Below are 16,358 nucleotides of genomic sequence, written 5' to 3'. Positions count from 1 at the left end.
CCGGACTTTATATGCCACCAGTTGAAAGTAAACCCCACGATCATCCCTAAGAAGTAGCCTCTTCGGCGTCCATCTAAGGAACACGCTGAGGCAGTCAGAGAAGAAGTGGCAAAGCTCAAACAAGCTGGGGCTATTAAAGAGGTTTTCTACCCAGAGTGGTTGGCAAATACGGTGGTGGTGAAGAAAAAGAGAGAGAAATGGCGGGTATGTGTGGACTTCACCGACTTAAACAAGGCATGCCCTAAAGATCCGTTCCCCATGCCTAAAATCGATCGATTAGTAGATGCCACCGTCGGACACCCCCAAATGAGCTTCTAGGACGCGTTCTAAGGCTATCATCAGATACCCTTAGCCCTGGAAGACCAGGAGAAGACTGCTTTCATGACCCCCACGGGTAACTACCACTACAAGGTGATGTCATTTGGTTTAAAAAATGCGGGGTCTACTTACCAAAGGATGATGATGAGGATGTTTGAACCACAGCTGTGGAGAAATATTGAGATTTACATAGATGACATGGTGGTGAAGAGCAAAGTGGTGTCCGAGCACGTGAAGGACCTAGAAAGCACCTTCGAAGTTCTCAGGAAGTACAAGCTATGCTTGAACGCGGCTAAGTGCTCGTTTGGTGTGGGCTCAAGCAAGTTTCTGGGATATATGGTGACTCACAGGGGAATCGAGGTCAACCCTGATCAGATAAGGGCCATTAATGAGTTACAAACTCCTCGGAATCCCAAGGAGGTTCAGAAACTGACGGGGATGACGGCAGCCCTAAATCGATTTATCTCTCGATCAGCGGATAGGTGCCGGCCTTTCTTTTCCTTGATTAACAAGTGGAAAGGGTTCGAGTGGACAGAGGAGTGTGCTGTGGCCTTCCAACAGTTGAAGGATTATCTAGCTCGACCACCAATCATGTCCAGCCCTGAACCCGACGAGGTCTTGTTCGCATATATCGCTGTAGCTACCCATGCCGTGAGCTTGGTGCTGATCCGAACAGAGGGCGGTGTGCAGAAACCCGTTTACTGCGTAAGTAAGTCGCTTCATGAAGCCGAGGTCCGTTATTAGCCGTTGGAAAAGGCTATTTTAGCAGTGGTGCACGGTACATGAAAGCTCCCACATTACTTCCAAGCCCATACAGTCGTCGTCCTCACCCAGCTTCCGCTCAGGGCTATACTCCAGAGTGCAGACTACACTGGGAGAATTGCAAAATGGGGGACGATCCTAGAGGCTTTTGATATCAAGTATATGCCACGCACCTCAGTCAAGGGCCAGGTGCTTGCTGATTTGGTAGCCGAGTTCACGGAGCCCCGACTAGAAAAGGTAAAACTGACATTGGACATGGATGAAAACTCGGTTGGCATGATTTCTCAACAAGAGTCTTCCCTTTGGGAGGTGTACGTGGATGGTGCTGCAAACCAGAGAGGCTCCGGAGTGGGGCTAGTGCTGATATCCCCCGAAGAAATCGTTATTGAAAAAGCATTAAGGCTGGGCTTCTCGGCGACCAATAATGAGGCGGAATACGAAGCCCTGTTGATAGGAATGAGCATGGTACAAAGGATGGGAGGAAAGACAGTAAAGGTATTCTCGGACTTAAGGCTGGTTGTAGGTCAAGTTTTGGGAGAGTTTGAGGCAAAGGACGAAAGAATGCAGGGATACCTGAGCCGAGCTAAACATCTGCGGTCAGAGTTCGAGTCTTTCAGCTTGTTGCATATTCCTAGGAGTGGCAACTCACACGCTGACTCCTTAGCCACTCTAGCCACCTCTTCCACATAAGATTTGCCAAGAGTTATCCTCGTTGAGGACCTGCATAAGCCTACCGAAGCAGGAAAAGGAGTAGTTCAAGTACATCAGGTCAGGGCTGGACCCAGCTGGATGGACCCGCTGGTTAAGTATCTGAAAGAAGATATCCTGCCTGAAGAGAAGGGAGAAGTCGACAAAATTCAGAGGAAAGCAGCCAGGTTCTGGTTGTCTGAGGATCAGAAACTATACAAACGTTCCTATTCAGGGCTGTACTTGTTGTGCGTGCATCTGAAAAGGTTGAGCTGTTATTAGAGGAACTGCATGAAGGAATCTGTGGAAGCCACACTGGAGGAAGATCTTTGGCTCACCGAGCCATCACTCAAGGTTATTGGTGGCCGAACATACAAAAGGAAGCCCTGGATTATGCCAAAAAATGTGATTAGTGTCAGCGATTTGCTCCGCACATTCATCAGCCAGGGGGGACTCTCAACCCGCTATCCAGCCCATGGCCTTTCACCCAATGGGGCTTGGATATCGTGGGACCATTCCCTAAGGCTGCAGGAAACAAGAAATATCTGCTGGTCGGCACTGATTACTTCACCAAGTGGGTCGAAGCAGAGCCTCTTGCAAACATCCGAGACGTAGACGTGCAAAAGTTTGTATGGAAGAGTATAGTTACTCGATTTGGAGTCCCATGTGCTCTCGTCTCGAACAATAGCCTGCAGTTCGATAGCAAAGCATTTAGGAGCTATTGTAGCGAGCTGGGAATCATAAATAGGTACTCCACCCCAGCTTACCCCCAGGGTAATGGCCAGGTCGAAGCTGTTAACAAGGTCATTATGAATGGCTTGAAAAATAGATTAGATGACGCGAAGGGTAAATGGGTAGAAGAATTGCCACATGTGCTTTGGGCTTACCGAACCACTCCACACAGGTCTATTGGAGAGACCCCCTTCTCAATGACCTACGGGGCTGAAGCTGTCATACCTTTGGAAACTGGGTTTCCGACACTGAGAACTAGCTCATTCAGTCCGACGAGCAACGATGAGCTGCTAAAGAAGAGCTTGGACCTAATCGACGAAAGGAGGGAAAATGCAATGGTCCGACTGGCGCATTACCAACAAAAGCTTAGACAAGGCTACGACACCAGCGTAAGGCTCAGACCTCTGGAACCTGGTGACCTGGTACTAAGAAAGGTGGTTGGCACTGCGAAGAACCCAGCCTGGGGAAAATTAGAGCCCAATTGGGAATGGTCATATCGTATTACTTCAGGAGCTGGCATTAGGGCATACTTCCTTGAAGACCTGGACAATCATGTGATACCACGCCCGTGGAATGTAAATAACCTCAAAAGGTATTATTATTAATCAAACTCTTCTTTTAATCAGCGTATCAATCTGTTACGATTCCTTTAAGTGTTTAAACTTAAATCCATTCATGCCTATAGTCCTCGGACCAGATGATATGGGTTAGTTAGCACTATGTTACGATTCCTTTAAGTGTTTAAACTTAAATCCATTCATGTCTGTAGTCCTCAGACCAGATGATTTGGGTTAGTTAGTACTATGTTATGATTCCTTTAAGTGTTTAAACTTAAATCCATTCATGCCTGTAGTCCTCGGACCAGATGATTCGGGTTAGTTAGCATTATGTTACGATTCCTTTAAGTGTTTAAACTTAAATCCATTCATGCCTGTAGTCCTCGGACCAGATGATTTGGGTTAGTTAGCACTATGTTACGATTCCTTTAAGTGTTTAAACTTAAATCCATTCATGCCTGTAGTCCTCGAACCAGATGATTTGGGTTAGTTAGCACTATGTTACGATTCCTTTAAGTGTTTAAACTTAAATCCATTCATGCCTGTAGTCCTCGGACCAGATGATTTGGGTTAGTTAGCACTATGTTACGATTCCTTTAAGTGTTTAAACTTAAATCCATTCATGCCTGTAGTCCTCGGACCAGATGATTTGGGTTAGTTAGCACTATGTTACGATTCCTTTAAGTGTTTAAACTTAAATCCATTCATGCCTGTAATCCTCGGACCAGATGATTTGGGTTAGTTAGCACTATGTTACGATTCCTTTAAGTGTTTAAACTTAAATCCATTCATGCCTGTAGTCCTCGGACCAGATGATTTGGGTTAGTTAGCACTATGTTACGATTCCTTTAAGTGTTTAAACTTAAATCCATTCATGCCTGTAGTCCTCGGACCAGATGATATTGGTTAGTTAGCACTATGTTACGATTCCTTTAAGTGTTTAAACTTAAATTCATTCATGCCTGCAGTCCTTGGACCAGATGATTTGGGTTAGTTAGCACTATGTTACGATTCCTTTAAGTGTTTAAACTTAAATCCATTCATGTCTGTAGCCCTCGGACCAGATGATTTGGGTTAGTTAACACTATGTTACGATTCCTTTAAGTGTTTAAACTTAAATCCATTCATGCCTGTAGTCCTCGGACCAGATGATTTGGGTTAGTTAGCACTATGTTACGATTCCTTTAAGTGTTTAAACTTAAATCCATTCATGCTTGTAGTCCTCGGACCAGATGATATTGGGTAGTTAACGCTTTGTTACAATTCCTTTAAGTGTTAGACTCTAAACCCAAGTATAGTGGTTTTTATTGAAGTATCATTCTCTGATGAGCTATGATTAAGATTCCTGAACGCGTTTAAATTAACCCTAACCTATCTTGCCTCTCAATCTTTTGTACACATTTGGAAAGGCTTGTGGAGCTTTTTACTATAACCCCTGTAGTTTTCGTTATCTAATAACGATTCTCATACATTCTGCCCCCTTTCTAACACCAATCTTAGCCATGCGAGTTGTTAACATGATATCAGGATCACAATAAAGTTAAGGTACAGAGCTTTAATAGTAATAGTGAGTTGTGTTACACACAGCAAAGCAAATGAATGCGAAGGAAAAACTGCTTCATTAATCAGGAAAATAGCTTACAAATTTCTCACAAAAAGAAAAACACAAAGAAAAGGGGGGCCCTATGTGTCTACTCTTGAGCTGAAGGAACCACAAGGTCAGCAACCTGGCCTATCTGAACAGCAGCTTCTGGGGCTTGGCTCTGGGACTCAGCAGGAATCTTCTCTTCGTCCAACCCTTGACCTTTGTCTTTGGCTGGTTCAACTGGCAAACCAGCCTCTCTGGGTGCATCAAGGGCGAATGGGGAAGCTACACTGACTAAGCTTTGCTCCGTAGCCTCCAAAAGCTAGGGAGTAGGAGGAGGGTCAGTCTCTGGGAGTTCTCGGATCTCTGGATCGTAGTATATGCTCCCAGGAAGCCTCAAGGGAGAGTCTGAAGGGACCTTAGCAACGTCTAGTGCCTTTTGCCAGGACACGTCGCAGTACTCACGAGCGACCAAAGCGAATTGCTCCGTAAGCAGCTTCCCAGTCACATCCACTCCCAGCTGGTATGCCGCTTTTCTCTCAGCCTCCACTGACTCCTTGGCCAGTTGAACCTCCTGCTTGGCTGCTCGGGCGCCCTCCCTAGCTTTTTGGAGTTCAGCCCTAAGACCCTTCACCAGCTCCTTTTCGGTCGCCAGGTTGATCTCTGACGCGTGCAGTTGTCTGCGCTGCTCCTTGGCCTGGGTCTCGGCGTTTTGGAGGCCGGCCTTGTTGTTGTCCCTCTCCCGGGTCACGGCCTTAAGCTGCTTGGATAGGCGAGCATAGTCATCCTTCAGTTGGCCGAGAGCCCTCTCCGCCTCAGATTAAGACTGGACTGCTACTTGGGCCTCGAGGTGGGACTTTCTGTTCCACTCCTCAACCACGTAGATCTGTTGAGTGATCTGCATGACAACATTCTTAGCACAAAGTGAAAAAAGGAGGCAGAGCGAATTAAAAATGGAACTCAAATTAAGAGAGCAAGTTCATTTACCATGGCCATATCCCTCTTAAGGGACAAGAAGAGCTCCTGCTAGTTAAAGCGCCTATAGGATTCCATATCGTGGGGCAGGAGGAGTGGCTGCTACAGGGCCTCAGCAACGTACCTAGCCCTTCCCCCATCATAATTCCTGAGGGAGGTATCCCAGAGAATGGGGGCGCCATCCAGCTCAAGTCTTGGGGACCACGTACGAGGCCCTACTCCTCGGCGTACATCAGCCCCGAGTACCTCGTCTCGGCTTTCGGTGGAAGGGGCCCTTTTTCCTCGGTCCCTCGCCGTCTTCTGCTGCTTACTCACTTTTGATGGCACCCTCACCTCCCTCTCTTTAGGCTCGTGGGGCCTCTTCTTCTGTGGGTTGGGTATTGACTTCGAGCCGAGTTCAGGAGCCTTGGGGGGTGCTGGAGGCGAGATCTCTATCGGACGAGAGGTACCAATGCCTTTTTGCTCGATCTTTTGGCCTCTATTCTTCATCAGGCGCTTGAGGTCCGCCATCTCTTCGTCCGAAGAGTCGTCGGGGAGTGCAGTTACTAGAAATGGGTGGACACTTGAATGCCTGTCACCTCCTTCCTCGGCGTCCAAGACCTCAACCACTTGATTTGCCCCTGAAGCTTCCCCTCCAAAGTGGAACTTGTCTATTTGTTCTTCTAGCGAGGAGATGGAGGAACCAACCTTTTCACCCTCAACCTCTGGTCCGAGGGGAACTTGCCGTAGTGGCTGGATGAGACGGGGTATACCCCGGGGGTTCGGGTGTGGTACTGGTGGAAGGTCGTGTGGAGCCAAAAAGCCCTTGAACGAAACGTCGATACGGTTAAGACGTTCGTCTCCCTGAACTATCGCGTTGCCGACCGGTTGGAGGTCTTTTCGCCTCGCTGTGTACTCTAGGATGAGGGGAGCCGATCGGAGTTGGCTGTCCTCGATTACGAAGATCTCGGACCGCAGCAAATAGTTGAGGGCGAGGAAATTGGTAAGGCTGAACCGAGGAGATATGTTTCTTCTATCTGTTACAAGTCACAGCAGACCTTCGTTAGAAACCGAAAAGCAGCAATACAGGAAGAGTCAAAAACTGTTAAAAGACGAAGGTCTTGAGCCTATGGTTAGTGTGCCTAAGTCTAACGTGTCCCACCTGGCTCTCCTGCTCTAGTCGGACAGTGAGGGCCGTCATACCACGCGCCCGAGATGATCACGTAGTCGTCCTTCATCCCTTTATTGGATTTGGGGAGGCAAGAAATGAGCCTAACAATGTCGAATCGGGACTTTAAATAATATTCCGCCCCTTGCTGGCTGTGGAACTCATACATGTGCACCACGTCGTGCCAAGTGAGCCCCAATCCTAGGTGGCGATTGAGGTCCTTAATGGCTCCTAAGATCCTAAACATGTTAGGCACGCACTGCCAAGGGGTGATCCTATGGTTTATACGATAACTAGTGGTGATAGGGCCCATAGGAATCGTCATCCCCCCTTCTAGGAAGGCGATGATAGGGATCACGACCTCCCCCATTTCCCGATCAGTCAATATTTTCTCCGGAGGGCAATACCTCACACCCACGTTTGGAGGTATGCAGTATGTGGCCCTAAACTTCTCCAACTGGGCAGGGCTGTCTACCAAATACTCTAGTTTACCCATCTCTCAACGGAAAAATGGAGGCACAACGTAGCAGTGAGGAAATGATCGCTCAAACTGAAAAATAGACGGCCGAAGAGAAAACCGAAGGATTGAGATGGTGAAAACTTACAGGAACTGGGCTAGAGACCGATCTCTGAACTCGCAGAAGGATTCCTGAGGACTCTGAGAAGAGGCAAACTCGGCGATTGGAAGTGCTCTGAGCGTTTGTGTGCTTGTTCTTATGGGATGGTCTGAAAGTTGCAAAGTGAGGAGAAATGTCCGCCTCCGAGATTTTATACGAGGTTAAACGAAGAGGCAGAAGTTATTTCCCCCAAATCTCAATGAAAAGCCCTGTCCGTTGGATCAATAACCCACCGTTGGATACAAAGGACAAGGCGCCACCTGGAGTAATTAATGCAGCGCTTTAGGAATACGGAAAACGGCAGCAGCGATGATGGAGCGCGTGCATCCATGCCTACGCACGTGCTAGGCCGAATTTTTGTCCGTTTTCCAAGCCTGAACTCCATAACAGGTCAAAATCCCATTTTTTCTCTTCAGATGCAAAGGAAAAATTAAGATTTTGAGGGGCTATTGTGGGGGGGTAAAAGCCCAGAGCCACTTAATGGGCCCGGGGCACCCTGTTAAGGACTATTATATTTCCGAGGAGTAATAAGTGGTTGGAACGGCCCATTCGAGGGCAAGAAGCCCATGAGTAGAAGGGGAGTACCATTCGAAGAGGTCACCACTTGTCCGAAGATGTCTCACTACTCGGCCACAAATAGTCTGGATCAAACAAACGTGGGGAAGGTCCATATAATCTCCCTAACGGTCCCAATGGCAACGATAAGTTCTGGGTAGGCCTAGAGACGATCAAAACGATAAAATATCTAAAGGAAAAGCTGCTACCACCGCATTTAATGCGCTGCAACAGATTTTCTGACCGCATTTATGTGAAGAAGACCCCTGAACAGTGCAACCTCAGCTACCGCCACTCACAAAGAACTAAAGTAGACACATGACGTGACATGCACTTGAGTAGATGCGCAAATGAAGAACAGGTGAATGATGGAGATGATAGGAAGGGATACTATATAAAGAAGAAGGGTCCCTGATAATGGGGACAGGAAAAAAGAGAGAGAAAAAAGAAGAAAAAAGCTTTACTGAAACTCTGAACACTGTAATCACTGCTCACTTAATAAAACATCTCTTCGGACATTCATTCATGGAGTTGTTCAAGCTTTAGTTCATGTTATCATCACTGCACGTAACCTTGCCAACTATTCTGTGCTTCATAACCAGCCCAGCTCTTTCACCCACTCTCTACAAATTCATTGTTCCGGGTTCGTTGGGTCTTTAACTCATATCCCTTGGGCTTGGGCTACAAAAACTGACCCTACAATAGGAATCTTAAAGGAATTATTTATTTTTCTCATAGTTGTTGGAAAAATACATGTTTGTATTGTATACAAAACATATGCAGCAGAAAATTAACAGATCTACTTCATTTGCAATTGATAACATGTACTATATAGATTTTAGAATATAAAAATAAGAGAGTGTATCTTGGTGTGGTGAATTTCAAAACAAAGATTAAAAGTACTTGGGAACACTTTTAATCTTCACTCCAATTCCACTAATGCCCAAAAAGTGTGGTCTCTCAATCAATTATGTAAATTTGTTCAAGAGAGAATTAGAGAGTGTCCAACACTCACATACAAAGTACTTTTAATCTTCACTCCAATTCCACTAATGCCCAAAAAGTGTGGTCTCTCAATCAGTTATGTAAATTTGTTTAAGAGAGAATTAGAGAGTGTCCAACACTCACATACAAACCATTTCATGTATCTTGTTACTAAATTATGTATGTTTCTTTCCTTATAACTGATTATCTAATTGGGCTAGCCTTTTGGGCCTTTCTTATTGGGCTCTAGTATGTGGCTTAAAGTGGGACCAAAATAGAACAAATAAGACACTAGCTCCAATGGGACTTGGGTTTTTCTGTTAATTCTTGACAAGTCCAAAGTTATCATTAATTATATTTAATACCACTATACAAATATAATTGCACTCTAAGCCTTATTAATAAATTATATCACAAAACTTTATTATACATGCAACTCATTCATAAAATATTCTTAGTAATACAAAATCATGAATATAGACTGCCACTTTGTAAATTACTACATCTTAATCCTTAAATACCCAGTTTATCCTTTAAGTTATCTATCATATATTTATGAAATTCAATTTCATAAATATATACTTTAGTAACTATTTACTAAAATAGTTAGGCCTAACATTCTGAATAACAAACTTATTAAACTTATCTCAAGGGAATATTTTATATCTCCGTTAAGAGACTATAAATTCAATCTTGAGAATATATGTTCCATCAACACTAAATGCGGCTGCCCAACATACTGAGGTTTTAACCGTAACTTTAGATCTCACTCCTGATATATCAAAGCAACCTACACTTTATGATCAAGTCCATTATTCTCTCAAGATTAAGAGTTCATGTAAATAAAAGTCGTGAGATTTATTATTCATTTGACAGTCGTTAAAAAAATAATAAATCTCTCAGTGGTCCAGTTCAATATGTTTTAACTTTTAAAACATATCAACATATCAACTAGAAGTCTCCACTTCCATGATCAATACAAATCATCTTAGTTGATATGTTATAGTCTTCGCAGATGAAATACCCAATTTCATCACCGACTACGAACTAAAATTCTAAGTTTACAAAGAACTTGTAATTTATATCTTCTATAGTTTTTCACATAAATCACATACTATGCATCTCATGGACTATATAATAATATCCAAATATTCATGTTACCATAATTTTAGATAATAATAAAAACAACTTTATTAATCACAACATTAAGTCATACATAATAACATACATAGCATTATACAATAGGATATTAGGGCACTAATCCTAACAATACTATCCTTAAATTTATAAACCCTATATCAATTTTTTAATGTTCCTCTGAATAAATAATAACAAACAAAATATAAACTATAAATTAAGAAAAATTCATTAAAACTATAATCTAACATTTCAAAATGACATGTATAATACAAAAATAACTATTTAAATTCTTATTCTTTATGAAAATCAAAACATCATATTTTGTTAATAAAAATAAATATTTTATTTTATTTCAACAAATAACCAATTCCAAATAGGAGATATAAATATTGCATTTTATTTTAGCATTTATATTGTTGTGGCGGGAAGAGATAAAAATAAGGGAATAGATATTAATGATTTTTTTTTTATCTCAAATATTTTTTGATAAGTATGTTTTATCTCCATTGGTTAAATGATAAGTGAAAAATAGAAAAATTGTCCATTTATAACAAATGTGATTTTTTTATGCTTAGGAATCTAGATACCCACTTGTTTCAAAGAGAATTCACATTCTTGAAAGAATATGGTTAAGTGAGAATCTAGATACCTCTAGCATCTGATTCTTTTGTGTGATTTGCAACCAAACATAAGAATCTTTCAACATTTCCAAGAATTTAAAAATATTGCCCCGTACCAAATGCCACCTAAGTTTCTTAATAACTATCTTGAAAAAATTCCTAGAGTTGCCACTTGCCCATGGTATTGGTTGATTTGATAGTTATTTTTAGTGTTTTCTATTATTTTATTTTTAAGAGTTTGATGGCGCAAATATCCAAGAAGAAATTTAAAAACAAATACAATAAACCCAAAAGATAAAAGAAAAAAATATAAGAAAAATATATATAATAAGAAGTAATACTAGATACACAATATTTTCACAACAAATTATACGTAATAAGTTACTATTGATTTTAATTTAAATTCATAATTTAAATTACTTTTTAACACACATATAACAACTAATAATAATTTTTCACTTAAAAATATTGTGTACTTGTTATTCGGTATAAGGATTAGATATGTATATTGTATACACAGGTAGAAGAGCACAGTAGTCTGCCACCTCATGCCTCTAGTTTCAGTTAGTTTGGTGAGCGCCACTTCGCGGTAACCAATGTACCAGAAATTCGCAGAAACAAACGAACCCACAGTATTTACACTTTTACTAGAAGACTACGAAAAGTTCCAGGTTCCGTTTTTTTATTTTTATCAGTTACAAAAAAAGTCCCAACCCCACTGCCAGCTCATCATCCAAATACAACCAATCAAAACACAACCCCAATCCCCAATCGCGTGGCCCCAATCCACAAAACCATAAATCAACGGTAATTAAGCCGCGGGCCCACCAAGCCCAAAACGAAACCCAACCGCACCAGAACGAAACCCTCCTACACTATAAATACTCTTTTTTTATCATCGTCTTCTTTAGAAAAACTTTCGAAGAAAAGCAGAGCGGCTCTGATAAAAAGAGTTCAATTCCGAAGACTCAAAAGATGAACGACAACGATGACGAAAACGACAAGTCGTTTCCGGACCACAAGCTCTGGGGCTATTTATGCACGGTTCTCACGGTTAATTCTCCGCCGTCGGTTGAAACGCTGCGTTTCAAGAAGACTCGCTGCGAAATCTTCGGCGACGGCTTGTACGTCGGGTTCAGGTCCTCGAACGGCGTCGTACTCTCCGTGCTCGATTCGGCGCCGGAACCGGAGCAATGCGAGTCGAAAAGCGGCGTCGGCGGCGTTGTTGTTTTGAGCGGCAAGAAGAGGAAGAAGAAGAGAGTGAGGAAGATAGGCCAAGTCCACGGCAGCATAAGCGTGGTGCACCAGCTTCAGGCGCTTGTTTCTCAGAGGTGCGTGAAGATCGACGCGCGCGTGGTTTGCGTTTTCGTTTCCGAGTCCGAGGCGGCCGAGGCCGAGGCGAGGGCGGTGGTGCTCGTCGACGTGTATCTGCCGATCGCCGTGTTGAGCGGCTGGCAGTTCCCCCGGTCCGGCTCGATCGCCGCCGCGCTTTTTCGGCACTTGAGGTAAGCAATTTTTTGGTTAATTTGGTTGATTTCGTGATGATGATGATTCAGCGAAATTTGATTGTTATATGTACGTATTGAATTGACCAAATGTCATCGGTTTTTCGAGTAATTAGATTCGAGTTTAGGGTTTATACGGTATGGTTTTTTTGTCCACATTGTAATTTTGTGTGCATTCAGTTTTGATAAAATTTCGACGGTTACAATTTTCGAAGGGAGGATTTGAATTCTGAACGTGTTCGTTTACTGTGGTCTTTAACAGATTAGATAGAGTCGACTACATGTATTCTTTTCCTCCGTTCTGTTCTGTTCTATCTGAAAAGTCATACTCTCTGTCACTTTCTTAATTCTCTTCTTACTAGATTGATATGGCACCATAAAACAAATAGGTTCATGTGGATGCATTATGGCCTTTTTTTTCTCTTTTCCTAGCTACACGCTGACATGGTACGGTAACGTTTTCTGCAGCTGTGACTGGGGCGAGAGAGCTTCGATGCTTGCTAGTGGACAGCGTTGTATAGAAGCTCAAGGGGCTGATAAGAGCGTTTGGAATCTTTCTGATTGTCACGTTCTTGGATGCAAGCTGCATTACAATGTCTCCGATTCCTCAAAAAGAAGGCTATTTGAACTCCATGAAATTTTTAAGAGCGTACCCAGCTTGATGAAGAGGGAACAGCTTGATTCTTCAAGAATAATGCCTGTAGATGGCGTTTATAGATCTGGCATTTGGGACTTATCAGATGACATTTTGATTAATATACTAGCTACGCTTGGTCCGACGGACCTTGTGAAGGCTGCTGCAACGTGTCGGCATCTAAAATCCTTGGCCGCGTCAATCATGCCATGTATGAAACTAAAGCTTTTTTCTCATCAGCAGGCAGCAGTTGAGTGGATGTTGCAGCGCGAGCGCAATGCTGAAATTATGCCACATCCTTTATACATGGCTTTCTCAGCAGAAGATGGATTTAGTTTCTATGTAAATATTGTTTCCGGTGAAATAGTCACAGGAATAGCTCCTAGTATCAAAGATTTTCGTGGGGGTATGTTCTGTGATGAACCTGGCTTGGGCAAGACCATAACTGCTCTTTCCCTTATTCTGAAGACACAGGGAACATGGGCAGATCCACCAGAAGGGGTGCAAATAAACTGGTGTATGCATAACGGTGACCAGAGATGTGGCTATTATGAGCTTAGTGGTGATAATGTCACTGGTGGGATCACGTTCTTGGGAAAAAGGGATGTGGGTCAGAATGCTCGAAGAGGCATGGAGGACTTGGCCCGCTCCTCACCTAAAAGAGCCAGGTTAATGGGTTTTGATGATCAGATTGCATTTGATGATTTATTTCCTAGTAGAGGAAATAAATCACCTATATCTGCATCATCTATTCCGGCAATGTCTGTGGTTCAATGCTCTAGGGACTTGAGCTTCATCAAGAAAAACCTTTGTTCCGAATATGAAGGAGCAGCTGGTTTTTCTAAAGAAAAGAAGGTTGGGGGAAATTCAAGTAGATGTAAGCGTGCCTCTGTTTGTCCAAGACGTTTTTCACAGGAAAAGCAAGTTGAAGTTTCATATGGAGTATCAAACTGTTGCAAGAGGCCTGGCAAGGCTGTTGCAGATTATCTCGAGTATAATGACACCTGGGTTCAATGTGATGCTTGTCGCAAGTGGCGAAAGCTTATAGAAACTAGGGCTGCTGATGCTTCTGCAGTATGGTTTTGTAGTATGAATACTGATCCTTTATATCAGAGCTGTAGTGTTCCTGAAGAATCTTGGGATAATTGCAGCGCAATAAGATATTTACCTGGATTCTACACCAAAGGAACTTCTGCAGGTGAGGAACGAAATGTTTCATTTTTCACCAGTGTGCTTAGGGAGCACTATCCATTGATTAATTCCGAAACAAAGAAAGCCTTAACTTGGTTGGCTAAACTTACTCCAGAGAAACTCTCACACATGGAATCAATTGGCTTACGAAGTCCTTACTTAGGCACTAGTGTTATGCCTGTTAGGAATGCCCATGGCTACGATAAGATATTCAGTGCATTTGGTCTCAGGAAGAGAGAAGAAAAGGGTATTTTTAAGTGGTATTATCCACGAGATCTTGACAACTTGGCCTTTGATGTGGCTGCTCTCAGGATTTCTCTCTGTGAGCCACTGGATTCTGTCAGGTTATATTTGTCCAGAGCAACCCTAATTGTTGTTCCATCAAATCTAGTTGAACATTGGAAAACTCAAATCGAAAAGCATGTCAGTCCTGGTCAGTTACGTGTGTATGTTTGGACTGATCATAGAAAGCCTCCTGCTCACAGTCTGGCATGGGATTATGATATTGTCATAACAACCGTTAGTCGTTTAAGTGCAGAGTGGAGCCCCCGAAAGAAGAGTGTACTGATGCAAGTGCATTGGCTTAGAGTCATGTTAGATGAGGGACACACCCTTGGCTCAAGTGTTAACTTGACAAACAAATTGCAAATGGCTATTTCATTGGTGGCTTCAAATCGGTGGATATTAACAGGAACTCCAACTCCTAACACTCCCAACAGTCAACTATCACATCTTCAACCATTGCTTAAGTTTCTTCATGAGGAAGCTTTTGGACAGAATCAAATGTCTTGGGAAGCTGGTATTCTTAGGCCATTTGAAGCAGAGATGGAGGAGGGACGGTTACGTTTGTTGCAGTTACTTCAGAAGTGCATGATCAGCGCGAGAAAGATGGATTTGCAAAATATTCCACCCTGCATTAAGAAAGTTATGTTTCTTGATTTTACCGAGGAACATGCAAGAAGTTACAATGAATTAGTAGTTACAGTGCGGCGCAATATACTAATGGCTGACTGGAATGATCCTTCTCATGTTGAGAGTCTACTGAATCCAAAGCAGTGGAAGTCTCGAAGTGCAACTGTCAGAAATGTCAGGCTGTCTTGCTGTGTGGCTGGACATATTAAAGTTACAGAAGCTGGTGAAGATATTCAAGAAACAATGGATGTTTTAGTTGAAAAGGGTCTGGATCATACTGCGGATGAGTATACTTATATAAAAAATTACCTCCTCTATGGTGGGTATTGTGTCAGGTAATATTTGGTATTTGAGGCTTCATGTGGATTTTTTGTTGTCTTTTTTTGAATTTTTTATCACATTTGAATCACTGATTACATATTTTTCTTTCTATGTTAGATGTAACGAGTGGTGCCGTTTACCTGTCATTACACCATGTAGGCATCTTTTGTGCCTTGATTGTGTTGCTTTGGACAGTGAAAAGTGTACTTATCCTGGATGTGGTAACTTATATGAGATGGAGTCTCCTGTTGTACTAACCCGGCCAGAAAATCCTAACCCAAAGTGGCCTGTGCCCAAAGATCTTATTGAGTTACAACCATCATACAAACAGGCAGGCTTAGCTATAAGAAAAAGTTGAATTTTGTCTAATTTCTATTTCTTTTTTGGTAAACAAAATGTTTATCTATCTGTACAATTTTATATTTATACAGGATAACTGGGATCCTGATTGGCAATCAACATCTAGCAGTAAAGTTACTTACCTTATACAGAGGTTGAAAGCTTTGCTTGAAGCTAATAGAGAGGTTGGTCACTACATGGGAGAAGGCCAAATTGTGAAGTGTGTGGATGAGCTAGTTTATCCCTCTCAGATGAGTGATGCAAGGGTCTTGTCCCTGGATGATTGCTCTAGAGCGAGCAGTGAGACTCAGAAATTTTCCCTAGAAAAAGTTTTAATCTTCTCTCAGTTTCTTGAGCACATACATGTCATTGAACAACAGGTAGTTGTTGTATAACATAGGCTGAGCATGGCTCTGTGTGGTTCTACACATGCAATTAATGGTTGAATGTTGATGTATTCCATTTCTGTGGCAGTTAACTATTGCAGGTATCAAATTTGCTGGGATGTATAGTCCAATGCATTCTAGCAACAAGGTATATCCTTTTCTTTCCCCATATTGTCTAAATTTATAACATGTTCTTGTATTGACGCACTTTTACTGGTTCAGATGAAGTCACTGGCCACGTTCCAGAATGATGAAAGTTGTATGGCACTTTTGATGGATGGAAGTGCTGCATTGGGGCTCGATTTGAGCTTTGTAACGCATGTATTCCTAATGGAACCAATTTGGGACAAAAGGTAATACCTTATTTTGGTACTGTATGGAGATTTAGGGG

General features: G+C 42.5%; 1 protein-coding gene across 1 annotated transcript; it reads left to right on the top strand.

Annotated features, from left to right (window-relative positions):
- Positions 1-11,594: 11,594 nt before the first annotated feature.
- LOC112000112 (F-box protein At3g54460-like) lies at positions 11,595-16,352 on the top strand. Its single transcript, XM_065766508.1, has 6 exons — positions 11,595-12,184; positions 12,653-15,256; positions 15,360-15,573; positions 15,674-15,961; positions 16,056-16,115; positions 16,190-16,352. Exons 1-6 carry the CDS (start codon positions 11,655-11,657, stop codon positions 16,322-16,324), a joined length of 3,831 nt encoding a protein of 1,276 aa, XP_065622580.1. The 5' UTR covers positions 11,595-11,654; the 3' UTR covers positions 16,325-16,352.
- The last annotated feature ends 6 nt before the right edge of the window (positions 16,353-16,358 follow it).

The sequence above is a fragment of the Quercus suber genome, unplaced genomic scaffold (assembly GCF_002906115.3).
Source record: "Quercus suber isolate HL8 unplaced genomic scaffold, Cork oak 2.0 scaffold_712, whole genome shotgun sequence".
NCBI classification, from domain to species: Eukaryota; Viridiplantae; Streptophyta; class Magnoliopsida; order Fagales; family Fagaceae; genus Quercus; species Quercus suber.
This window is presented reverse-complemented; position numbering and strand designations above follow the sequence as displayed.

Bases quoted from the DNA above. Each gene is read 5' to 3' on its own strand.
- LOC112000112 (XM_065766508.1), top strand. From the start codon at position 11,655: ATGAACGACAACGATGACGAAAACGACAAGTCGTTTCCGGACCACAAG. The intron at 12,185-12,652 runs GTAAGCAATTTT...CGTTTTCTGCAG, and splicing joins GCGCTTTTTCGGCACTTGAG to CTGTGACTGGGGCGAGAGAG. The intron at 15,257-15,359 runs GTAATATTTGGT...TTTCTATGTTAG, and splicing joins TATGGTGGGTATTGTGTCAG to ATGTAACGAGTGGTGCCGTT.